Below are 24,235 nucleotides of genomic sequence, written 5' to 3' on the forward strand. Positions count from 1 at the left end.
CTGATTCCGTTGTTTCTTGGCAAACAGAAGTGCAACGTCACTTTTGTCGTGGACAGTTCAGAGAGCATGAGACCTGTTCTGGGGTCAGTGAAACAACTGCTGATTCAGACCCTGCTGAACAAAGCTTTGCTCAGGGACTCTCTCTTCAACATCATCACATTCTCAGGCAAGGTGAGGTTGGATGACATAACAACACCAACATCAGACATAATGCACACAGAAAGGATATTACACCTCAGAAGACAAGGAAAGATGTCTATGGTCACTCTAGAGGTTGTATTGTTCATTATAAGCAATTTATTTGGCCAAGGAGCTTCCAGGAAGGAGAGGGTTTGTCATCTAGGAAGTATTATAAAGATTCCAAGTCAATTTGATCATCTGATTTCTATGTTGAGACAAAAATATTGTCCTAATGGTGTTGCCATAAAAAAGGTCATGGGTTCACCAAAACATAGGATTCTTTCTCTATAAGAACATGAACATCTACTGTAAATCTCATGAAACCCAACCTTTAGTTCTTGAAATACCTTGTGGGAAAAAGTCTTGCCAATGAAATCTCATGTCCAGACAGATAAGTTCCAATTTTTCCAAGTTTTGAATCCTAAACAAGTCATCATTCACCCTTCACCAAATTTAAGACACTTAAAACTATTTTAACAGTAAAACAATTGTTATAATACATTTACAGAAATAAAGAACACTGCTTTAAAATTTGTATTTATTAGGCTGCTTTCGCAGAAAATTTACATTTTGAAAGCAAAATTTGAATAGGTGAGTCTTGATATGTTTTTCCTGTGACATAATTACAATTATTTCATTCAATCACATGTAATTTCTGAGCCAAGAGAAAAGGCTAAAGTCTATTTGAAATCACTGATCAAGTGTCAAGTCTTGATTTTGTCAAGTCAAATCGAAAGTCATCAGATTAATGACTCGAGTCTGACTCAAGTTTTAGTCATGTGACTCAAGTCCAGTGTTTTAATGTATATAATATTTTTTTAATATATACAATATAAATTAAAGCCTATAATGTTTTATATGCCATTTATTTAACAATTTGCTGTTTTTTCACCTGCGAGTCAGCTGTTCCTTAAAGTCACTGATTTTCTTGTTCTACTTTGCAGTTGAACTGCTGGTCCCACCACATGCTTCCCTGTGCTCCTGACACAGTGTACATGGCTCTGTCCTGGATTCACTCCATCAGCTGCAGCCCTGGCAGGGATCTCTTGGCTGCCCTGCGCATGGCGTTCCCTGACCCCGCCTGTCACGCCATCCACCTGCTCTGCACGGAGCTGCCCGACAAGCCGGAGGCCGTGCTGACAGCCCTGCCTGCCCTGGCAGCTGGGAGGCACATGAACGTCTTCTACCTGCAGGACTCAGGTGGACCCCTGGACAGCGTCACTAGAGACTACCTGCAGTTTCTGACCCAGGCCACAAGAGGGAGTTGTTATGTGATTCCTTTGGGTTTTAATGGAGAGCTGGAGAAGGTATGGCTGAAACCCCCCCACCGAAAAGTGGTTTGTTTTAATATTGATACTCCTATTGAACCCCAAGACAGAAATTTCCTCTTTTCTGACCCTCTTGTACCTCTCAGAGAGGTAAAATAGAGAAATCTACAATTGCACCCTTGGTGCTTACAAGAAAATCTGTAGGCTTTACCTGTCACCAAGTAAGGTGCCACAAAAATCCTCATGCTTTAAACATCTTCCACATTCAAATAATGAGTCCACATAGGTTTGAGTGCTGGGAGAATCTATACTTCCATATTTGAATGCGTTTTGTAGAGCTTTATTATTTGGTTTGTCTTCCAGCCAATCAGAGACTTTGATACACACTGACCTCACTAGACAGGGAGGAGTTCAGTATACTCATGAGAAATATATCAAGAAAATACACTCAAAGAATGAATGATGGAGGAAGTATTCTGATTCTTACTTAAGTAAAGGTAACAATACCTTTATAGTCTATATATTATGAAATTAACTTAAAGTATGAAAAGTACTTAGTATGCAGAAACAATAGTCCATGTAGGTGTTTTACTATATGATGTTTCTGGATTCATATTACTTCTGCATTAGTGTGTATTTTACTGCTGTAGATGTTTAAGGTTGAGCTAATTTTAACTACTTTATAAGCTGCTGGGTAGTTTGATCTACAGCAATGCATCATATTTGATAAGATAATCATAGTTTAGAGCGTCGCTGTCCCGTGAGAACCATGTATCTCTAAAAAGTCTACTTTTCATGAGTTCAGAAAAACAGCCGTGTGTTCAGCTTTGTGACAATGCATTTTCCAACTGATTCAAAGGGGGCGGGGTTATTTTAGCTTAAGAAGTAGGAGAAATTTCTCAAGTCATAAAGGAACACTTAATTTGTTAGATTATCAGAAATGTTAACATTCAAAATCACTGAATTTGGAGATCCATGGTTTTCGCTGGGCAGGAAGGGATATTTCTATCTGAGAGGATAATTTGACATATTTGTAAATGTACAAATTACCTATGGATTTGTTCAAAAACCTTAACCCCAACACATCCCATCTACAATAAAAATGGCTTCACTGTGAGGTCAAAGGTCTAACAGACACGGCTGTGACTGAGTTTGTGTTTGTGTGTTTCCATGCATGTTGTCAGGTGGTTCCACTGTGTGTTGCGGAGAACCGCTCATTAGTGCCAACAATCACTCCAGTTAAGTGTTGCTGTCCATCCTCTTCAGTCTTCATCCCACACAGCATGTCAACGCCTCCGCTAAGGTTGGTTTCTATGGTCGCACATTTTATCAATGCAGTGCAGACAGTATCTGCTAGGTAGCAGATGATGTTTATGTATTTAGCATTTGACCTTACATGCAGGCTAGTACATCTAGGTTGCTGTAAATAAAATAACATACCTGCACTGAACATGTGTAACTCTTCAGCTGTTTCATGGCGTCCCGTGGTCACTCAGGTGCAGTCTGGGTAATTCCTTCCGCCCGGTTACCTCCTACATGCTGTCTGATCAAACCCTGAGTCCAGAATTCTTTCCAGGATGCAGAGTGCTTGCCAGGAGGGAGGTGGATGGCCTCTACTACATGGGCACTGTAATACAGCAAATACAGGTGAGAGGATACTTTATATACATATAGATGATCATACAGGCATGTATTTGGACAGTTTCTATCTCTACATCAGCACAGTGGATTTGAAATCACCATGAGGCTTTAAGGGTGTTTAAATCCATATTAAGTATAAAATTTTAGGAGAATGCCACACATCACTAATAAATCTACAGCCAAAGCATCCATGGTATTTTTGGGTGGCAAAAAAGTAGAAAGATTTGACACCAAATATTTAGTATAATGACTTTATTTAAGTGTAGTTTAACTAATACTCTTTGCCTCCTAAAGTTATACCTCTACACAGTCCATCTGTTGTGGATGTAAATGTGCTAAAGCTAAAACTGAAAGTCATCAATCTCGTAGTCATTATTCAATTTCAAATCCCATTGTGCTCGAGTCAACTAAACAAAGAATGTGTCCAAATCATTACAGACTGCTGCATATTCTGACTCGTAAAGGAGACATGTCTTTCCCTGTGTCAAAACTTAGGGCCGCATAGGAGTTTGGGTTGTAGACTTTGACCATTCAGGAGGCGCTGCTTTTTGGGGTTGACCTCCTCCCAGAGGCAGCTGGTTTGCTCCCTCGACATGTTGAACCACACAAGAGCTAGCACACATTGTCTGGTACCTGGTGATACTGTCCTTTCGCCTTGGGAGCCAGATCTGAAGAGATACGGTCCGGGGAGAGTGATGGCCACACAACGTAGAGATTGTTTTGGAGGTAATAGTGTATGTGTGTTTACATTTTTACAGCCGTGTTGTGGATTAAGAAGATTAATACCATGAACTTCTTATGTAAAATTCCAGTGTCCTTTTGATGTGTTCATCATGTGAAAAGATTTCTTAGGGGGGAACCACAAGCATCATTATTTATAACAATTTTTTTTAGTATTGTTTTAAATTTATCTCACCAGTGTGTAAAACTGTGTTGTAGTGTGTGTTTTTGAGGGTGTTGTGTGTCCTGTCTGAGGGCAAGTTTGGAGAGCTTAAATTTGGACCTGAATATAGGACGTTAGAGGAATTGGGTGAGAAGTTGTGGATTTGTGTTTAGAGTTTTGAGAAAAAGAGGCATAATTTCAAGAAATGTGTTTAAGCAATTGAGTAATTGCATTTCCTTTAGGTTTCACATTTGTTGAAATTACTTTTATTATTAATCTTAATTTTAATAGTTCTACATAAATGGAGACAATGTTTAACTATTATTATTTGATTGTAATTACCACAAAAAGCACAGATTAGCACTAAATTTATGTAAAATTCTAAAATCATTTTTCTCAGTAGATCACTCTATCTCTTGTTTGGCATTGCAGTCGATGGTGTTACATGCCTCCGGGTGCTGATGTGGAACAGGTGTGTGTCACTGGTTCCTGGCGGCCTGGTTTTGCCCATTTCAGCTTCTCAGCATGACAGAATAGTCAGGGAGCTCCAAATCCCGACATCAGCCTCCAGTCGTTGCTGCAACTGGCTTTGTGCTCGCAGCTCCTCCTGCACTCCCCGGCTGTTCTGCACCGACCGGTGTCCGTCTTCTTCTTCCTGCTGTTCAGTCACAAGTCACTGGCCAGGCTCATTTCCACCAAGTTATAGCTCAAGCTGTGGAAGAATGGATGGATTTGAGAGGGCAGAGCAAGATAAACAGGTGGACCTCAAAGACACAGATGTGGGGAAAAGTGAGGTGCCCTTTTCCTCCACCTCCTCCTCCTCATCTCTTTCTGAGGATGAGACCAGAGCAATGTTTCCTCCTGCAATGAAGCTGAGAAGTAAACAACAGCGTCCCCCATGGAAGTACTGGAGGCGAACTGGGCCAGAGCCACAACACAGACAGCCAGGTGGGAACATACATCCTGGTCTTAAAGTGGTCTGGTCTTATATAGTTAAGTTTATTCACAATACATTCATAAGAAATAAGGCAGATTTGTGAAAAGGGACACCCTGGTAAGCTATTTGAAACTTGTATATAGAGGCCCAGACACTAAGCAAATAGTAGACATGTATTTGAACAATTTGTCTAGATAAATACTACAAACAAATAAAGCACATGCAATCTACAGTATCATTTCTAACCTAACTTCAGAAACTCCTAAGAGCACCCAAATCCTCGATAAACATCTATGTCACCGTAACGATACGTTTGAGACATTAGATTTAACGTAAAATTTTATAAAGGGATCATTGTCAAGAGCTACATCACTGTCATTGGTACGAGTGTGTGTGAATGGGTGAATGAGAGGCAAATTGTAAAGCGCTTTGTCTGTTAAGGGTCCATGCATGAAGTAGAAAAGTGCTATAAACGTACAGTCCTTTCACCATTTAACAATCATGACTAGTTTTACACCACAACCGGAAGAGGGTGCTATTCTTCCAAACAGACATGACCTTTTATAGTAAGTTGCATGTAGCATAGAGAATGTAAAAAGTAACAGCATCAACTCCCATAAGATCAAGTCATGTTGATATATTTCTGTATTTATCTGCAGGGAATGCAGTGCCAAAGAGGACATCACAACCTGTAAGATTTAGCTCCTCTGTCCCACATATCAGCTCCTCGCCCAATCACAGCTCTCTGTTTCAGTCGCTTGCTGGTGCTAAAGGAAGAAGAGCAAACATCAGAGATGTTTTTGGAACGACCTTATTCAAACCTCGACCACCAATGGGACTGAAGCCTTTCTCTGGCAACAATACAACTTCTGCTTACACTTAATACGTCTGTGTGTGTAGAGATAAAAACCTCACCATATACCTATATAAAGTTGGAATAAACAAGCAAGAAACTGATTTAAAAAATACTTTATTTTAATACAGTGGTGCGGCATTAGTGCAGGTAAAATACTGTGCATTACATGATGTTCTAGGGCAAAGTTTGGACATACAATCTTCATAAAAATATACTCAAGTAAAATGCAGTAACAATATGGCTTCTCAATATGCAGCAAATTAAAATGTTCATAGCTAAATAAAATGTAAACTTGCAAAATCAGTGTAAAAACACGCAATAAACACACAAACAGCCTTAACATTGCTCAGTTTTGTTATTGAGGTTTAAGGGTGAGGTGTCAGAGATCAAAGGTGAGGTTGATACTCTCTCCAGCTTTGATGCTGACCAGTTGAGTCTGCTGCTGTGACTCTGGCATGCTGGCAGTGATAGCGTACGTCCCTGGTGAAAGCTCAATGTAGAAATCTTCACCTGCCGCCGACACACGGCCCTGAGAAGAATGAGACTTGAATTTAAAAAAAGATTTTATTTTACTTTTTTTCCCCAAGCAGCAACCAACACAGCTGGAGAGTAAAGCTCACGTGGAAGCACTGTTATGTTCACTTGAAAGCAAATAGAGGCTCCAAAAAAATCAGCGGTCGCATAAGATTCAATTAAAAAAGCCCAAAATACAAACTGGATAAAAATATTTCTACTAGATGTCTTGAACTCATTCATTTCACTTCTGTTGATGTCTGTCTGGGTGGTTGTGACACTCACTATTTCATTTAAGGGCATTTTATGTTTTTGAATGCATTATTGATAGGTGTAGCCTATCACAGTCAACTGCAGCATTTTTGGTGTCGTATTTTAGATTTAATTGAATATTAGTTTTATTTAATTGGATAATCCAAACATTTTTTTGCAACACACTGATCATGAACCTCATCAGTCTAACTTTAATATAAACTATATCTTTAGCACTGCACTAAATATTGTTTTACTTGCCATCTTTTTGCAGCTTTTAGCTGCCTGCTATGGTTTGCTGTTCTGTATAATTAAGTCCAAACAGCTCTTAAAGACCATACGCAGTCATTTAATGCACACAAGTTTTTTCTCCAACCCATGGTGCAGAGCAAAAGAGGTAAAGAACTTTGAATATTATGTAATAACATCTCAAAATTTTTTTTCCGGGCTTGGAGGTCCAAAATAATTCTAAAAAGATTAACACTATTCCCACAGGATGTCAATTTTAGTTATGGGCAATTGTTTTATAACACAAACTGTTAAACTGACAGAGATCTGTTCATTTGAGTCTGCTTTTAAGAGCTTGTCTGCTTCCTACTGATCAACAGTCACTTTTGACAGATGAAAGCTGCATATGAGTCAAACAAAAAGTTACTTTACTTTGCTGTATGGAGCCCTTACATGTTTTCTGGTTGACAGTGCAGGTGTTGTCATCCCAGCAGCTGATCGTCTGTGAAACCTGGACACATGACTCCTCTCAGTGTCAGTGGGCTCAGTGCAACAGTCAGACTCATAAAACCTCTGCAGCACAGAGAATATTCACATTTTAATCTCCAGGTCTGTTGCTAAAAGCATAGGCGTGCAGGCAGGTTAATAATCACTGACCTTGCACTGATAGGTTGTTTGTTCCATGAACTGTGCGATGGTTGCAAAGACGTCATCAAGCTCTGTGTGTGTTCTCTGGAAAAGGACAAGAGCATGAGAACTGAGAGAAGATGAGCAGAAATGAGCCACAGCAAATGAGTAATGATAAAAGGGTTAATATTCAGAAAATGTGCCTGTACCTTAACTGCTGGGATTTGTATGTCTTCATCTGTAGTGGTGGGTGTCTGGGATGCTCTAGTGCTCGTCCAGTCTACACTCCGCCTGGAGGCCCGCTCCAGCACCTCCAGGCCCAGACTGGCAGAGCGCCGCAGAGAAGACTCCAGCCAGGCTTGGTTAGCCATGCACAAGTCGAAGTTAAACTCAGATGCCCTTCACCTGAATGGACGAACAAGCAGAGAGCACTCAGTAAGTTTCCTTTAGCTCAAAGTCCAACAGACTAGAGGTATCTTACAAATATACTTGTTCTTTATAATGATTTGATATAGAGCCAACACAATCAACATGAATGACAGGAAATGAATCAACAGTATTAATAATGTGCCATTTTTAAAGCCAACATGCCACAACTTTAGTGGTTCCACCTTTTTAAATATGAATATTTGCTAGTTTTATTTGTCTTCTATGATATCAAACCTCATTACGTCAAATTGAACATCTTCTGGACAAACCATCATTTTGTTTACACTCACCTTACAATCTTTATATTTATTAGGGCTGCATCTAACGATTATCTTTATTTATTTATTTTTAAGCCTGCCCCGGCCAGCAGCCTGGTATGCAGTATGACGAGCTGGATATCATGTTGTGCGAGGCAGATTTTACTTTAAATTAAATTAATAACTAAAGATTATGATTATTATTATTGATTCATTATTATTAGTTGTTTGGTTTATAAAATGTCCAAGATAAAATCCTCAAATGTCGTGTTTTGTCCACAACACAAAGATATTCTGTTTACTGTCATAGAGTAAATAAACCAGTAGATATTCACATTTAAGAAGGTGGAATCAATTCCATATTTATATATTTCCACATTTATTTATTTATGTTGACTGTATGTTTGTCTATGTGTAGCACCTTATCACCACAGCAAATTCCTCCTATGTGTAAAACACTACTTGGCAATAAAGCTCCTTCTGATTCTGAAATCAGAAAATTTTTACTTTTTTTCTTAAAACTAAACTGACTCAAACCATTATTCAATTGTCAAAATTGCCGATTAATTTAATAGTTGATTAATGATTAATGATTGCAGCACTACCATTTATGGACCAAATTAATCGTCATATTGCTAAAATAATGTACAGATAAATGGATAATAAAATAGTTGCAACCCTAATTTGATATAAATACAGATGTAAATTATTTCAAACAGTATAATAGCAGTAAAATATTAAGGTGTATTTCTTAAAGAAGCTTAAGAAGGCTTAATTTCAGTGCCAATCTCTTGTCAAGGAGCAATAGAAAGCATCCTGACTGGAAATATCACTAACTAGCATGGGATGTGCACGGCCCAGGACCGGAGGGCTCTGCAGCGGGTGATTAAAACTGCTTAGAAAATCATTGGTACCCATCTCCCGAACATCAGTGATACCGGTGAGGTGCCTGCAGAGCCAAAAGGATACTAAAGGACAGTACCCACCCCAGCCCTGTTCACCCTGCTGCCTTCTGGGAAGACACAAAAGTTTCTGCTGCCGCACCAGCAGACTGCAGAGCGCCCCCCCCCCCCCCCATTGAAAATAGTTTATTTATATTTAACATTTTTGTGATTGCTTTTGTATTACTGTACATTGTCTGCTACTTGACAGAAGGGAGTTACAAACTCAATTTCACTTTACAACATGTTTGATGGTTTAATTAACATAAACCTTCTCAGCAACTTATGTATAGACAGAGATATTGTAGGTTTATCAAAACTACAATTAAACATGTATATAGTGCAATGAATGGTGGCATACGGCGCATGCGTAAAGATTAACGCCCCACTGACCCACACCGGAAGGCTGAGGGTTTGTCACTTTTATCAGCAGCTACTCACTTTCTCTTCTCAGCAGTCGGCTTCACGGGCTTCAACTAAAACACCGAAATGTCGAACCATTACAACCGCACACGTCACGTTTTACTCACGTTTCGTCATAACTTCAGTGTTCCACGCGCAGTCAAACAATTCTCGGGTGAAGTGAAGAGATTATCTACTGGCTTACCTGTTCAGCGCATGGACAGCTGGGCGCTCAGCGAGTAAACACAAACATAAATCCAGGCTTTCAGAGAAACCGACGCGTCTTCAGTAAACCTGCATGTAGCGCTCACTTTTAGGAACCTCCTCTTGCTAAGTTCAGCTGTCACAGTCAGGCTGTGCTACTTTCAAATGACAGCACAGGAAATCCTGCACGTAAAACCCCGCCCATCCAAACACCCACAGTCATGTGATGTTTCATTTCTCTCTGATAAATAGTAAGGAATTGCATCACGTCAATTGTCACGCTTTTCCAAGTATACAGGCAGGTTATCATTTTTCCCCACCTTTTTTTAAAAGGACACGTTTCAGTCCAACTCACTGCTGCTCACCATATACATTGGTCTCCAATTTGGGGTCCAGGACCTACCAAAGGCTCACAAGACTAGGGGGTTATGAAATATGAAAAGAATGAATAGTCATACTCAGAGTGGTCGTCAACATTTAACCACATCCTAATAATGATTTAAAGTTAAGACTAAGTGTCTATATCAAATGAACATGCAAAATTACTGCTGATATGTTCACAGAGCAGAAGCTCAAAATGTACTACATAACATAACTGCAATAGAGGCATTTAAAATGAGACATGACAAACATGTTTCTTTTATACAGTTTATTTTCCCAACAACACACTGACAGGAGCATTAAGCCATCAGCACACAGGCTCCTCCCACTGCCTTAATCTTCTCCTCCGCCCGTCGGCTGAAGAACTTGGCCTTGACGATCACAGGCTGCTTGGGCAGCTTGCCTTTGCCCAGAACTTTGTAGTAACCCTGCAAAATAAAAAAAAATAAAAAAAACACTATTAGTACAACAAGATAACCCCTAACTATATCTGCAGAGAGAGCACTTTATCTGACAAATGCTGATTAACTATTTCTATGCACAAACAAAAAGTCATGTTCAGCTGTGCTCGACAGGAAATTGTTAAATCCACTACATTAATCTGCATTACATTAGCTTTGTTAAACCAATCTGCTTAAAAAGACTGAACCTAGAGGAAAGCTCATGATATTTTGGGTTACATCAAACATCTGAAAACCTAATCTACTTGCATTTGTTAGCAATTCAAGTGGGGACTCTGTTATTGTTCCATTTACTGTCCATACATTTCAATATGGACTGAAATATACAGACATTAGAATGAATGAATGATTATGGCACTGCAAGAAAATTACTATCAAAATTGAAGAATTCACTTTTGAACAAACCCAACTTAGGAAAGACATTTGCCACATGTCAAAGATGAGAACACCGATAACAGTGCATCCAGTACAGCAAAAGGTACTAGATATGTTAAGCCTAGTTTAGCTCAGAGACGAGGGCCAGGGAAACGGTATCACCCGTGAAGTAAATACAACTTTAATAACCCCCCAAGGATGTCTTAAAGTGTAATGTCTGTAAAACCAGATTGGTTTTACAAAGCTAAACCTGGGCCCTACTGTCACATGTTTAGATTCGAAATGAACAGTAGGCACAGAAAGTTTTGGAATCTATGCAGAAGATGGCTTCAGCCAGAAGCCACGACGCATTCCTTTGGGGTAATTTTTCCCATCAAAATTACATCCACAAAAAGTGCTTCTCAGACTTGAGGTCTTTATCATAGAAAGGACCCCTTCGAGTAACACCCCTTCTGTTCATAGAGGAACTGCTAACGAGACCTAATCACAATCAACTCCTCTCCCACACTTAGAGCGAAAATGTTCGAGCAAGACTTCTATTTCTAAGGGTGTTATTTGCAGCGATCTCTTCCATGAGACACCTGGTATAATAGTCTGAGCTCGTCCGTGGCAAAAAGCAGCACTTGTGTGGATGTAATTTCAATGGGCTTAATCGCCTGGCTAAAGCCATCTACTGTACAAATTCCAAAACTTTATGTACCTACTAGTCATTTTGACACCAACATAATGTATTCTTTTCTACAAAGCTAGTCAAAAACACCCTACTTTCATTGGGCTGTGATTAGCTACCACATTGAGCAAATCAAGACGTGCAGAGTTTGGACGTTCAGGCTCTAACTGACCCGCCACCATTGCTTTAATGGTGTTGAAGGCCGGAGGCCAAACATCTTGCTGGTAATGAAAATATTGGCCAATACTTACAGCGCGCACAGCATCGATGATGGGGGCAGGTCCTTCGGGCTTCTTGCCATAGTTGACCCTGGTCTGCTCGCTCACCAGAGTCCACAGCTTGTCCAGGTTGATGGTGGGGCAGTGGGTTGTGTTCCTCTTCAGGTGGTAGTGTCTCATACCCACCTTACCGAAGTACCCCGGATGGCTGAGGAAACACAGGAAGGTCAGACAAAAACAGTTAATTGCTGTCTAGGACACAAACATTGACCCTAGGGCATAAGCATTGTTGGCTGTGTTAAAAAAAACTAAATAAAAGGCGCTGCTCCACTTGTAAAGCTCCCTCGACAAAATACTGAACAAGGGTGTTAAGATTCCTATTCTCAGCTTATTCTAAATGCAAACATACACATTGCACTTTTTAAAACGAAAGCAGCATCGAAATTAACCTGAATACTGGATGCCCACTTTCAATTTTGCACATTTTAAACTGCCAAATTATACTGGTATTAAAAGCATACTACCCATTAATGTACAACATAATCAAAATGAACCAAAGACACAACCAGTTTAGATCCATGTCACTTTAAAAGCGTGCATCATATTTCTAAGCTACTTTGGCGTTTTCTGTCCAATTTTGATTTGCTGTGATCAGTCCACTGACAGCAGTATGAGATCATAGTACAACAGGTTGTAACTGCCCATGTGGCTGACTGGCCTACAAAAGAGCCAGTCGGTGAATAGGACCAGTCTTCATTCTAAGAGGACTCTAGCACACCAAGACAATGATTTGTGTCAAGATGAGACTCTAGTCTCTACAACAAAAACACTGACTGAACAGCACCAACACAGCAAGAAAACCCAGACCAAAAGACTACAGATAAACGTCCCAATGTACCATGTTTTAATATATTGCAGATCAACTTAGTTATCTGCCTTTAGTTACATAAATATTAAAGCTGATTGATGATTTCACAGATCTGCCATTTGTAATTCAAACCCACAGGTATTGCTCTTCGGATCATTACCCAAAACTATTAACTGAAACTTGGCATGTATCAGAATACCTGTGGATGTAAATGTGCACATGGATTATTTGCATAAGAAATTGTTTAGCACATATACACAAGTCTAAAAACAGGATGTCAGCCCATTGGCTTACTGTCTGGACCCCCTTTGCTCAAAACACATCAACAGAATATTAGGTTGTGCAGCACTTACTATTTGTCGAAGTTGATTCTGTGGTGATGCATACCACCAGCATTACCACGACCTCCAGGATGCTTTCTGTGCTTGCCTGTGGGGTGGACAAGGTAAGGTTAACTTCATAGTGGCACAATACTCCACATCTAACTTACTAAGACCACAAGTTTAAAACTTACCAATGCGACCATGTCCGTGGCTGACGTGTCCTCGGAGCTTCCTGGTCTTGGTTTTCTTGGTAGGCTGTCAAGATAGGTTTGATATTTGTTAAAATAGATTATCTGGTAAGCTTCAACAATCCTGTTGCTATCATTGCCCGTGGAGCTAGCTGGCATGCTAATTCGTTAAATATCCTCTGACTTAAGAGTTTATAAACTGAATTTTACGGATGTTAGCAGGTTGTTTTATTCTTAAAAAGAAGTAACACCGCACGCTTAAAGCCACCAATGTACTTATTAACGGACTGCTTTCATGCTGCCTAGCACTGTAGGAAGCTAACGTTAACAGTGTATGCTAATTCAACTGCTTTTACCGGCACTTTTAACGCATAGCTCGTCCAACAGGACGTTACTCCCAGGAACGTTTGCAGTTTAAACTGTGACTACCTATGTTACATTCACGACGAGTACAGAGGTTTTGTGTATGCGGTTAAAATGTGTCAGTAACTACGGACAGAAAATGCTGGCTGACTGCTCCAGCCATGGGCCGAGGAGAGGCAGACAGTTAAACGCTCACAAATTCCTATAATGTAAATAAATCACAGTAAAAACGTCCAGTAAGTGACCGTAGGAGATGAATGAACTGCTACCCGCCATCTGGTGGTATTTTACTGTACGAATAAACAAGGATGGGCAAAGATTTAACCCAACATAAATGCACAGGTTTACATGATAGCACCTACCATCTTGGAGGCTAGTTGAAAGAGGAACGGGATTTGGAAACCACGCGGTTTTGTGCGAGACTTGACTTCTAGCAAGGGCTCTGGCAACAACAAACATTGCAAAGAAATCCACAGCGACGCCCAGTGACCTATACAGTCTATGCCAGTGACGAATGACAGAAATTAGTGAGTTAAAGTGAATTATAAAGACTGAAAACAATAGCCTACTAGTTATTTAGCAGGAGTTTTATGAGGGGAAGATGTCCCATTTTATTCCATTTTTACTAAAAGGTAACAGCAAACATGGGATTTCGTTATGGAGCCCACAGCGAGTAACAACCAGCTAAAGTTTACCACACTTTTAAATATTATTTTACCTTTATTTAACCAGGAACTCCCATTGAGATCTTGTAAAATCTCTTTTACAAGAGAGACCTGGCCTAGCAGCCATACAGAAACACAACACATATTACAATGCAACATATAGGCCTACAACATGACAAAATTTACAATGAAACAAAAACCAACAAACAAAAAGAACAGCCAAACACAATGGCCAACCACACTGATCAGTTGATATACTCCAATTATTCCATGCCCAGGGTGCATAGTAGCTATGAAAAGGCAGTTTTCCTGGAGTAGCCCACATTAAAAAGCAACCCTGAAAGAGCCTTCCTTATCTTCTCCTGTATGTATGTTAGATGGGAACATTTAATTCATAGGGTTAGGGTTATATCATTAAACTTAAATCCCCAAATGATAAAGAATTGGGAAGGTTGTCTTTTATTTCGACACACGTTTCAATAAAAGGTGAAAAAACAGTGTTGTAAATGATAGATTTTGTTTTCTAAGATTGTGTTTGTTTTTAGTTCCTGTCTCATTTATTAATTATTATTTGTCAAGATATGCAGTGTTATTATTGATGGTTACAGAATAATCCAAGCAGTGATGACTAAGCACACATAATAATAATAATAATAATAATGTATATTTTATTATAGAAATTTTTTGTTAGCGCCTTTCAAGTCACCCTAGGACACAAAATGAGGTAATACAGAGAAAAGAGAAAAACAAGTAATGAAATCAATTATACATAATTCTGCATACTACATCAAACTTTCCAAGGAAATTTGTGATTGTCAGTCTGCGCTGCCATTTTAAAATGTTTACACTGTTTTAGTCTACAGTGTAGATGTCATTGCTTCTGTTAGAAAAATACCGCCACTTATCCTTGAACAATGACATTACATCTCTTGACACATTCAAGTAAATGTTATCATGAAATATGGAGTATAACCTTCACTGACTGATAAGTTTCCTGGAAGGATTTCTACCTTATATTAATAATAATTAATTCATGTTTTTTTTGACAGAAGTGAGTTTGTGGTTGTTATTTGACAGAAGTAATAAAAAAAATCAGTTACATATGGTGGACATAGTAGACTATATGATAACATGTGTGGGGTCTATTTCATGGAGTCTAGTAAACCTAGTTAATAAAGTTAATAAAATAATTAGAAAGTTATGAAATCATGAATAAATTGATTGTACTGCATCATCAGGTAAGACTGCATCTGACAGAGTTAAAATTGATTTACATACAGTAGATTTACATACAAAATGTCTGTTATTCAAAGCTCAAGTCAACTTTACAGCCTGTAACTTGTCATTGGTCAGAATTAAACCACTGGGAGTGAACTCTATTTTATCTCCAACTGAAGAAAAGACAAACTCCCATAACTGAGCCTCGAACGGATTCAGCTTTGTCAAACCTGTAAGGGAATCTTTCCAAAACGATTCAGTAATGGATTTGTGTTTGTTTGATGTGACGTTAGTGTAGTTTTTCCTACAGGCTTTAAGCCTGGAATCCCCCGGCTACTGTGAGAGATGCATCACATCATTAGTTGTGAAACACGATTAATAGGAAACGCTTGCAGTGACTCTAATTGAACAGTGCTGAAATGTCAGGGGGCTCTGCTCTCCACCAATCAAATCATCCACATCCCCCTTGATACTGGACACATGGAACGGTGCCATCCCTCTCATCCTCATCTCACATCCACCTGGAGACACATTCAACTGGCTTTCTGAAGCAGACATCTTGTTATATCAGTGCTTAAACTCACATTCAGGTAAGGAACAATTACGATGCAACTTAAACCTGATTCCTGCAAGTTGTTGATTTTCTGTTACTAATCGTTATGTACATGTTTTCATTCATTTGGCTTTTAGAGATATTTTTCCTGTACAAATGAGCAATCCAATTCATCTTAAAATGGTACTTCCGCTGCTTCTTCTACTGCTTCTGTGGTGTTTTTCTGTTTGTTTTGATTCATGTGTTTTGCCGTCAAACACTGAGCACACAGGAGATTTAAAACCAGAAGCTTCTTCTGTGTTTTCTCCTTATTTTTTCACCCCAAGCGGCTGGATCTCCTGGAGATGGCAGACCTGCCTCACAGATGCCATGGCAACTTTCCCCAGAGGCGGGCCACCCAGTTGCCACGGGTAGCCAAGTGTAGAGTAGGCCTACAGCTGGGCCTTAAGGGCATGTCATCTGAGACTGGTTCAAATTCGGCAACAGCAGCAGAGGAGCCAAGCCTCCCAGCAGAACACGTAATACAGATACAGGGAGTGTATAAATAAGGCTTTAATGATTGAACAGAGGGTTATCACAACAGCTGGAGGAGTTTTACAGTGTTAAGAAAGGGGCAGACGATTGTCAAAGGGTTACTTTTTTATCAACTATTGTTACGATTAAAATAAAATCTAAACTAAATATCTATTTTTTAAAAACAGCCCTGCAGTGGATTCTGTGAGATGGAAAAGGAGTCAAACAGGTCTTGCAATGGAAAGACCAGAACGATCGCTCCTTCATCTGAAAAACGACATGGACGACCTGGAAAAGATGTAGCAGCTTTATTGAAGAGAATAAGGTAAAATAAGAACAATACAAGGAACATGTTCTCCTAACAGAGAAAAAAACGTATTAAAAGGAATAGTTTGATATTTTCGGAAATACACTTACTTGCTGTCTTTCAAGAGAAAGATGAGAACATTGACACTAAAGATAGGAAACAAGGGCAAATAGCAAGCCTGGCTCTGTCCAAATTTAGAAAATCTGTCTACAGGCATCTCTAAAGCTCAGGAAGCAACATTTGGTATGATAATTATTGAGATGCACACATAGTTATGTTTATGCTACATTGGGTGTATACATACATGAATGTGTTTTTTCATGTTTTTTTTAGTTCAGATGGTCTCACATTTTTAATTGCATACAGACTGTAGTTTCTACATGAGGATATGCAAGGTAGCTTTGTCCTCTGTCCCTATATGCACATGCCCCCAAAAAACATGTGCCTCGACAGTTTGTTGTTGAAGGGAGTTATGTGAATTAACTTTTTCTTGGGGAACAACAGTTTATCCATCCACCCAGTACTTCTGGAATACTGCCTGGCAACCTCATGGTGCACCACATAACTGTGGTAAGTCACTGTGTTGGTCCGCCAGATATAGCTACAGCACATAACTTTCCCCTAAAACCATAAATTGTCCTTTTTACATTATTATTTGTGCATTCAACAAACAAGCTATGGCATGTGAATTAGTGAACTTTAGAGGTACTGGCGGGTGTATTTTTGAGCTTTGGGGAGAGCCAGTCTTGCTCTTTCCCAGTTTACAGTCTTAATGCTAAGCTAGGCTAATCATGTTCAAGCTCTAGCTTCATAAACAAAGACAATGAAAAAAATAAAAAATTGAATTAAAGAGATAAGAGTGGAATCCATCTTCTCATCTAACTCTCTGAAAGAAAGCAAAAGAGGGTATTTCCCAAAAAGTTGAACTATTCCTTTTAAGATGTTATATTATCCAAGTTGGATAAAACTCCAATATCTCTCCAATGTGAAAAAGATTTTTCCACATACCAGAAAATGTGGTGCAATTAGAGACATAGGACACTATTGCTTTACTTACAAAAAGTCAACCAAGCCTTCATTTATTCCACAGGATTCACCCAGAGGCCCAAAGGATTCTGGGTAATTCCTGCATAGCTGTAGTGAGCTTGGAGCGTCTGAACTTCCAGTCTGTGTCCTTATCATTTCTGCAGCCTGTGGTTTCTCTGGTACGACTGCCATGCCAAACACAAGCCAAGCTCCTCAGTGATGTCTCCAGCTTGGACCGTCCTCAACAGGTACAGAGCTAAAGGTCTGGACACTTTATGTGAGTCAAGGATTAGCATGAGCTCCCTTTTATGGTGATCACTTTGTTTCTCCTTGTCTCTGCCTGCAGAATGGAGTCACTCAAAATGAGGCAAAGATTTTGGAGATGAGAGAAGTGTCACCTCAGTCTAAACCAGCAGATTCGTCTGATTTCAGCCAACCAGAAACCCCAACCTCCTGGACTGAACCGTACTGTCCTGATAGCTCCCCCTCTGAAGAACCAGAGCAGGACTCAGGCTTTGACTGTGAATCTAATCCAGATCAGCCGTATATCTTGTTTGATTCTGGATGTGATGAATGGGACCCGGATGCCAAAACTGATTCAGAGACATTTTATCTGGATCCAGATGTAGAGATGGTTATCCAACTGGATCCAGAACCAGAAGCAGAACAGTATCAAACCCTGGAGCTGGAGGATGAATCTGAAGCTAAATGTGAAGTGGATATAGTTGAATTGGACGACGATGAGGATCAAAGACCCGATCTTTGCTGCTCACAGGATGAGGTGGACTCTATCCAGCAGCCTGAACCTGCAGCAAGGACTGAGGAGGTGGAGAGTGAAGATTTCTGTGCTGTGTGTCTTAATGGAGGAGATCTGCTCTGCTGTGACTGCTGCCCTAAAGTTTACCACTTGGCCTGTCATATACCTCCTCTCATCAGCTTCCCAATGTAAGTAATGCACGGACACCCAGTAGGCAGGCTATGTATACGGTTATCAGCTGTGCACACGGACAATCAACGCACTCACTTGACTCAAGCTAATGGTTCCCCACTCTTTACAGTGAAGCAGTGTCTAGCTGCGACCACATTTGAGCAGTTGTGAGCAGGGTTAGGTTACTTTATGACATTTAAATACATTTTAGAGGCTTGAAGAAGTCAAACCATTTAGTATTTCACAACAAAAAGCAAACAATTTATGCAGCAATGTTTTTTGTTTTTTATTTCAGATCTTTTTCATTTAATTTTAACAGTTATTTGTGACACTTTGGGGGGATTCTGATTTTGAGGTAGGGAACCTTTAGGCAGGGATACACATATGAAGCAATGTGGGGTTTGTTGACTTTCTCCAGGACCTGTGGAGAGGAGAAGGAAGGCAATTGAACCACAGACCTGATATTGTAAGCCTTATACTCATTACTGGCCGACCCACCTGAGCTACAGTCACAGAAGATATGTATTAAGTTGATATTTGTTTGTTTATTGAGCCTACTACACACCAGAGTCTCCTTTAGGCATTTGCAACAAATCTATGGACGTTTATGTTGGAGATGTTCTTCTGTCTTGCACCTATAAAGATACAGGTGGTGTTATATTTATAAACTTTTTTCAACAGTTATTTTTGGCCAGACAATACTGAGCATGCTCGGGGATGTGGTTTCTAATTCACACTGCTTTATAAGTTTGATGAGCTGAGAGGAATAAACTACAGTAGCCGAGTTTATTGTAATAAGGTAATACCACCCAAATTTAACTTATAGTTCGTTTATGAATTTTTTTATTACTAGATAGTGGCATTCTGTGACATGAGGCTTTGGCTACACAGACAATAGTTGTTTGTAGGAAACATTACTTGATTTTGGTCTTTTTACGGGATTTGTTGAAAAAAAATAATAAAACATTGCAATGAATGTTTTTTATGTGTGTCCCACAGAGGTGACTGGGTGTGTACGCTGTGCAGAACTGACCAGGAGCCTGTGGAGACCTACGACTGTGAGAACATGCAGTCCTGTGGGGGAGTCAAAGCTCCCTACACACTGTCCAACCAGGACCAGAGGGTGAGCTGTAAAATCCCTTTGGTTTCTGCGCTGCTGTTTGACCCTGATCAGATGTAAAATTACAAATTTCTTTTCTTAACTAGGGTGGGAAAGGAAAAGCAGGTTCTGGTGGGCAAACAGTCATGAAATTCACTCACTGTACTAATAGTCAACTGAGAAAAAAAACAATACAGCAGCAACATCACTTTAATTTTTCTTTCTAACAAGCTGTTTCCCAGACGTCGATACAGTATCAGCCCATGAGTAGGTGAGCAGATGTTTTTAGTGACTGTATGTCTCTGTGTGTGTTTCCTGTGCAGAGGTGTGAGAAGCTGACTCTGCTGTTGTACTGTCACCAACTCAGCGCTCCGTTCCATGAGCCTGTCAGCCCTATGGTCAGTCCAACAGATTTCCATTAAAAATCTATACTTTAACATGTTTATCTTATAGAAATCCCATCAAATAAATCCCCCTGACAGTACTGAATGACAAATATCAGTGCAAAACTGTACAAAAATAACTAAATGATAGCCTTTATTTAAGAAAATTACAGCGTGGTGTAGTTAGTTAATTCTTATTTTCATGCTATGACACATATTGGGCCCATCCTATATGGGGGTTATATATCACCATTATTGGTTAAAGATACAAAAAATACAATAACAAAAATCAACATTACATGTCTAAATACAAAATTTCAAAATAGTATACAGCAAATATTATGCATCTCCTTTTCAATATCTACCATATAAACCTAAAAAATAAATAGTTAAATAAATAGTAAAAAAAAAAATTTTTTACCATGAATTTATTATCCCAATAAATGGCTTTTTTCTGTAAATCAAATGGAACCAAGCAACTTATTAAACATAATTTAGTTATAATAAAGGGAAGACCTACACTGCTGGCCTCATTTAAAACTCTGCAGGGCAGACGCAGCACATTGTATGGCAGTATGTAATGGTAATAACAACCTACCTAAGAAAACACTGGCTTAATGTACTGTATATGTAAAATTTTCCATTTAAATTTCATAACAAACCGCAATGTTAAAATCAAAACAATCTCTACAACAACAATGATCTAATCTCCGTGAATGTGCTCCAGGCCCGAAACTACTACCAGATCATCAAGAGGCCCATCAACCTGTCAGTGATCCGCAGGAAACTGGACAAGAGCAACACCCTCCACTACTTCACCGCGAGCAGTTTGTCGATGACGTCCTGTTGATGTTCAAGAACTGCGCTACGTTCAATTACGTATGTTTGTCATAAGGTTGTTAGAATCTGAGGGATTTGCCACTTTAATCTAATTTCTAGTGTAATTTAATTTTTTCTGCACTGTAGCCTGTGGGAACAAGTTCCACATGTAACAAAAAACTTCACCACCTTTCCACTTCGATTTCTTTACATAGAGACTGCCAATCAGGTTGTGTCCATCTGCCAGTAAATATTTAATCTCAGGTGACATCTCTAACATTCATCAATACCTGCTAAACATGCTGATGTTTAGCAGGTAAATGCATTCATCATAGCAGGTAATGTTCGTCATAGTAGCAACCTTTGCTGATTACCACTAAACAAGTGCAGCTGAGGTTGTTGGAATGTCGTCATGTGCAGGTGTTTCTTTGTTCACCATAGTATTGGAGAAATTAATTAAAAGTCAGAAGTCAGTATGATTAATCATCTAGAGACCATAAACATCTACCAAACTTCATGGCAGTCCATCAAACAGATGTTGAGGTATTTCGGTCTAGACCCTGTAATGCCATTATTACCACATAAGCAGTCTGATCTTAAAATGGTCTTGCTCCTTATTGGCCCAAGATCTGCAAAATATTTACTAGACTTACAGTGTGCAGGCCTGTGAAATAAAGTGACTTTACTAGAGTGAACTAGCCTGTTATAAGTGAAGTATCCCTCGATAAATAAAGTTTAAACTAGAAAAATATTTTTCCTCTCCCTTTTCAGCCAGACTCAGAGGTGGCCCAGGCCGGTCGAAACCTGGAGGGGTTTTTCTTGAGCAAACTGAAGGAGATATTTCCTGACCGGACATTCCCATCGGCCAGCCAGGACAGAACAGACAGAGCTCGCCTGCAGTGGTTTAACAGGAAGAGGAAGGAAAACAACAGGAAGAAGAGATACGTCTTTAGTGGGAAAAAATATTACATGTAACTTTGTAAGTTTAAACATGAGTTATATGCTATTTGCCCTTAAGTCTTTTAATTAATGGAGAACGTGCTGAGGTGAAGCGCTTTATTCCAAAATCAAGATGTTGATTTTGAAAACGGTTACAAACATTATGTGCTGCGGGATCTAAGCTGGTTGAATCATTTTCATATTTCAGGTATTTTCACAGAATTTCAGGAAGAAGTGATACTGTTTTTTTTATTTGGAATGAAGTAGGATTTCATATAGATCTCATGAAATGTGAATTGAACATTTTCCTGGAGAGTAAAATTGAAGAACCACGTTTGAAGAAGATGATTTTTTAAAGAGGTCAATCTACTTCTTAAATGTACTGTATGTTTTATTAAATTTGTGACTTACATTGTACTTCAGTTAACTCTTCTAAGCTTAAATTAGGGCCTCAGGTTATCCAGGTATATGTGGTAACATAAGCATGGAAAAAACCTCGCACCTGGTTGGTTCTCCACTTTTTCATAATATACACATTTTTCACTTGATTATTCAACAGAGTCCGGTGTATTTTTTCCTTTATTCGTTGTTACTATTTCAGAGGGTTTGTAAATGCTTATAAAATCAAACTACATAACACTCAAAATCCATCAATCAATGACAAACAGAGAGAACAAGTACAAAGAAAAAAATATAGGCTATAATATAACACATAATTTCCCAATCAATACTTTCTTTAGTCCCAGACCGTTTCAGACACTCTTAAGACCCATTTTGTCTGGTTCGTTGGTACGTTCTTCCACTAAATACAGATGACAGTTATGTTATGAAGTTGTTGAACTCTATGTGGACTGACCTTGAATCTTATGTTCAGAATTTGCATAAGAAGTTGAGAAAGTGCAGCTTTGATTTGTTTAGGAATTTTGCTAAACTGAATTTGTAGTTTCTTATTTTCTTATTTTAAATTCTGATTTTAACATGAAATTTAATTATAAATAAGATCAAATTCTATACATAAGATACAAATAAAGTTTATATCAGTCAAATTCTGATAGGTCAAACTGTAGCTGAAAGACAGAAAACATATGTATGACACCATAATGTGAAGGCAGCGTTTACCAATCACTAGGCTGGGAAATGAACAAAAGCAAATAAGGACAAATAATGCTCTTGTAAACAGGTTGATCGTTTATCTACTGTATCTCAGGTAACTGCTGAATGAAGGGGAACACATTTTTGTAATCTGCAAAAGTACAGTTTCTTTTAAATTACAGTAAGAAATGTGTCCCCCACACCTGCCTCCCTCAAAACAAAACACATGTAACCTTGTGCATATTATGAAGAAACATGTTAGTAGTTACTTAAATTCTTACTTACTTGCACTTAAATTTTTTTTGGTTTGTAGTTGTTGGTCAATGTGCTCCTCCAGGTTCCTGCTGTTGCTACACACAATTCCCCCACCAGTGGGCGTGCTTGTGTCTAAGACCTTATATTGGAGCCAAATAAAGGTTTGAAATTACAGTATTTGCAGTGAGACTTAAGTTGTTTTCATCACCTCACAAGATGACAGCGACACATGCTCTCTGAATGACATCATACAGAGCAATGTCATTAAAAAATTTAAGGTGTATTAAAATGTTATTTTTAAAACCTGAATTCAAACAGTGGTAGGAAGTATATATATAGTAATATATATGGTATATATAATATACCAACGTATACAAGATAAAGTGTCTGATCAATATCTAAAATATGACTATTTCCACACCAACCAGCTAAAACATTCAAATGGTGCGTACACAGTTGGGTATTAAACCAATAATATAACAGAACACTCTTTCAGGTGTGCTTTAGCTGCTAATATACAAATGGTGAAATTTAATTTGTAATGGAGTATTTATATAGTGTGGTATTGGTACTTTTATTCAAGTAAATACTACTACTTCCTCCACCACTGTTGAATTGTTTATCCCTTTGTAATGTTTTATGTGTTTTCTCCATTATATAAACCAACAAACAAATAATTCAATTACCAAAAATCAGTATCAGAATATATTTATTTGGACAGTAGGAATCTACTGCAGTGTACCACTGATATCATGATAAACTTTCACTTTCATGTTATAATGTGGACGTTATCCCTGCCGGTTGCCTGTAGATTGATCTGGATTCCTGGTTCAGAGTGGTAGAGTACATCGGGAATCAGCCTGCACCTGAGCTTAGGCCTCAGTTTACTTTGTGGCTTCAAACATCTTTCATTCCTCTTACAGGCCTCCACCAGCCAGATGGTTAATGTTTTGTGTTTTGTTTGTGCACATCA

The 24,235-nt window shown here is 38.9% G+C and overlaps 4 protein-coding genes and 1 non-coding gene across 9 annotated transcripts; 2 read left to right on the forward strand and 3 right to left on the reverse strand.

Moving 5' to 3' along the window:
• The first annotated feature begins 2,920 nt into the window (after positions 1-2,920).
• Positions 2,921-5,869, forward strand: cunh11orf16 (chromosome unknown C11orf16 homolog). The gene is made up of 4 exons (XM_038706969.1): positions 2,921-3,095; positions 3,585-3,815; positions 4,405-4,920; positions 5,569-5,869. Exons 2-4 carry the CDS (start codon positions 3,683-3,685, stop codon positions 5,790-5,792), a joined length of 873 nt encoding a protein of 290 aa, XP_038562897.1. The 5' UTR covers positions 2,921-3,095; positions 3,585-3,682; the 3' UTR covers positions 5,793-5,869.
• Positions 5,863-9,789, reverse strand: akip1 (A kinase (PRKA) interacting protein 1). Of its 3 annotated transcripts, none has more exons than XM_038706970.1 (5): positions 9,620-9,789; positions 7,595-7,790; positions 7,416-7,490; positions 7,191-7,331; positions 5,863-6,294 (listed from the first exon to the last, which is right to left on the reverse strand). In XM_038706970.1, exons 2-5 carry the CDS (start codon positions 7,754-7,756, stop codon positions 6,145-6,147), a joined length of 528 nt encoding a protein of 175 aa, XP_038562898.1. In that variant the 5' UTR covers positions 7,757-7,790; positions 9,620-9,789; the 3' UTR covers positions 5,863-6,144. The 3 variants fall into 3 exon arrangements, with proteins under 3 accessions (XP_038562898.1, XP_038562899.1, XP_038562900.1); XM_038706971.1 differs by having other exon boundaries at positions 7,212-7,331; positions 9,620-9,784; XM_038706972.1 differs by lacking the exon at positions 9,620-9,789 and having other exon boundaries at positions 7,416-7,515; positions 7,595-7,774.
• A 463-nt stretch (positions 9,790-10,252) lies between these two features.
• Positions 10,253-13,980, reverse strand: rpl27a (ribosomal protein L27a; the record flags this gene model as incomplete). Its single annotated transcript, XM_038706069.1, has 5 exons — positions 10,253-10,427; positions 11,757-11,931; positions 12,945-13,020; positions 13,106-13,169; positions 13,828-13,980. Coding segments are annotated over 5 exons (597 nt in total), but the record flags the coding sequence as incomplete, so codon positions are not given.
• Positions 12,413-12,542, reverse strand: LOC119894484. Its single transcript, XR_005442945.1, has one exon. It is a non-coding gene; the product is annotated as a small nucleolar RNA SNORA3/SNORA45 family (small nucleolar RNA).
• Positions 13,981-15,540: 1,560 nt separating the features above from the next.
• Positions 15,541-23,437, forward strand: LOC119894418. Of its 3 annotated transcripts, XM_038707156.1 has the most exons (10): positions 15,541-15,938; positions 16,039-16,084; positions 16,228-16,419; positions 16,603-16,739; positions 17,812-17,995; positions 18,094-18,692; positions 19,675-19,798; positions 20,098-20,172; positions 20,885-21,036; positions 21,748-23,437. In XM_038707156.1, the coding sequence occupies exons 2-9, from the start codon at positions 16,058-16,060 to the stop codon at positions 21,005-21,007; spliced, it is 1,461 nt and encodes a 486-aa protein (XP_038563084.1). In that variant the 5' UTR covers positions 15,541-15,938; positions 16,039-16,057; the 3' UTR covers positions 21,008-21,036; positions 21,748-23,437. The 3 variants fall into 3 exon arrangements, with proteins under 3 accessions (XP_038563084.1, XP_038563085.1, XP_038563086.1); XM_038707157.1 differs by lacking the exon at positions 16,039-16,084 and having other exon boundaries at positions 15,542-15,938; XM_038707158.1 differs by lacking the exons at positions 16,039-16,084; positions 16,228-16,419 and having other exon boundaries at positions 15,546-15,938; positions 21,748-22,467.
• The last annotated feature ends 798 nt before the right edge of the window (positions 23,438-24,235 follow it).

The sequence above is a fragment of the Micropterus salmoides genome, unplaced genomic scaffold, assembly GCF_014851395.1.
Source record: "Micropterus salmoides isolate LMB-PRFRI ecotype aquatic unplaced genomic scaffold, ASM1485139v1 Ms_hic_scaffold_8, whole genome shotgun sequence".
Taxonomy (NCBI): domain Eukaryota; kingdom Metazoa; phylum Chordata; class Actinopteri; order Centrarchiformes; family Centrarchidae; genus Micropterus; species Micropterus salmoides.

What these genes read in the sequence shown, in the direction of transcription:
- cunh11orf16 (XM_038706969.1), top strand. Translation starts at nt 3,683, where the DNA reads ATGTTGAACCACACAAGAGCTAGCACACATTGTCTGGTACCTGGTGAT. An exon ending in ACGTAGAGATTGTTTTGGAG is followed by an intron (nt 3,816 to 4,404) that starts GTAATAGTGTAT and finishes TTGGCATTGCAG; the next exon opens with TCGATGGTGTTACATGCCTC. An exon ending in GCCACAACACAGACAGCCAG is followed by an intron (nt 4,921 to 5,568) that starts GTGGGAACATAC and finishes ATTTATCTGCAG; the next exon opens with GGAATGCAGTGCCAAAGAGG.
- akip1 (XM_038706970.1), bottom strand. Translation starts at nt 7,756, where the DNA reads ATGGCTAACCAAGCCTGGCTGGAGTCTTCTCTGCGGCGCTCTGCCAGT. An exon ending in TACAAATCCCAGCAGTTAAG is followed by an intron (nt 7,491 to 7,594) that starts GTACAGGCACAT and finishes GTCCTTTTCCAG; the next exon opens with AGAACACACACAGAGCTTGA. An exon ending in AAACAACCTATCAGTGCAAG is followed by an intron (nt 7,332 to 7,415) that starts GTCAGTGATTAT and finishes TCTGTGCTGCAG; the next exon opens with AGGTTTTATGAGTCTGACTG.
- LOC119894418 (XM_038707156.1), top strand. Translation starts at nt 16,058, where the DNA reads ATGAGCAATCCAATTCATCTTAAAATG. An exon ending in CAAGCCTCCCAGCAGAACAC is followed by an intron (nt 16,420 to 16,602) that starts GTAATACAGATA and finishes TTTTAAAAACAG; the next exon opens with CCCTGCAGTGGATTCTGTGA. An exon ending in GCTTTATTGAAGAGAATAAG is followed by an intron (nt 16,740 to 17,811) that starts GTAAAATAAGAA and finishes TTTATTCCACAG; the next exon opens with GATTCACCCAGAGGCCCAAA.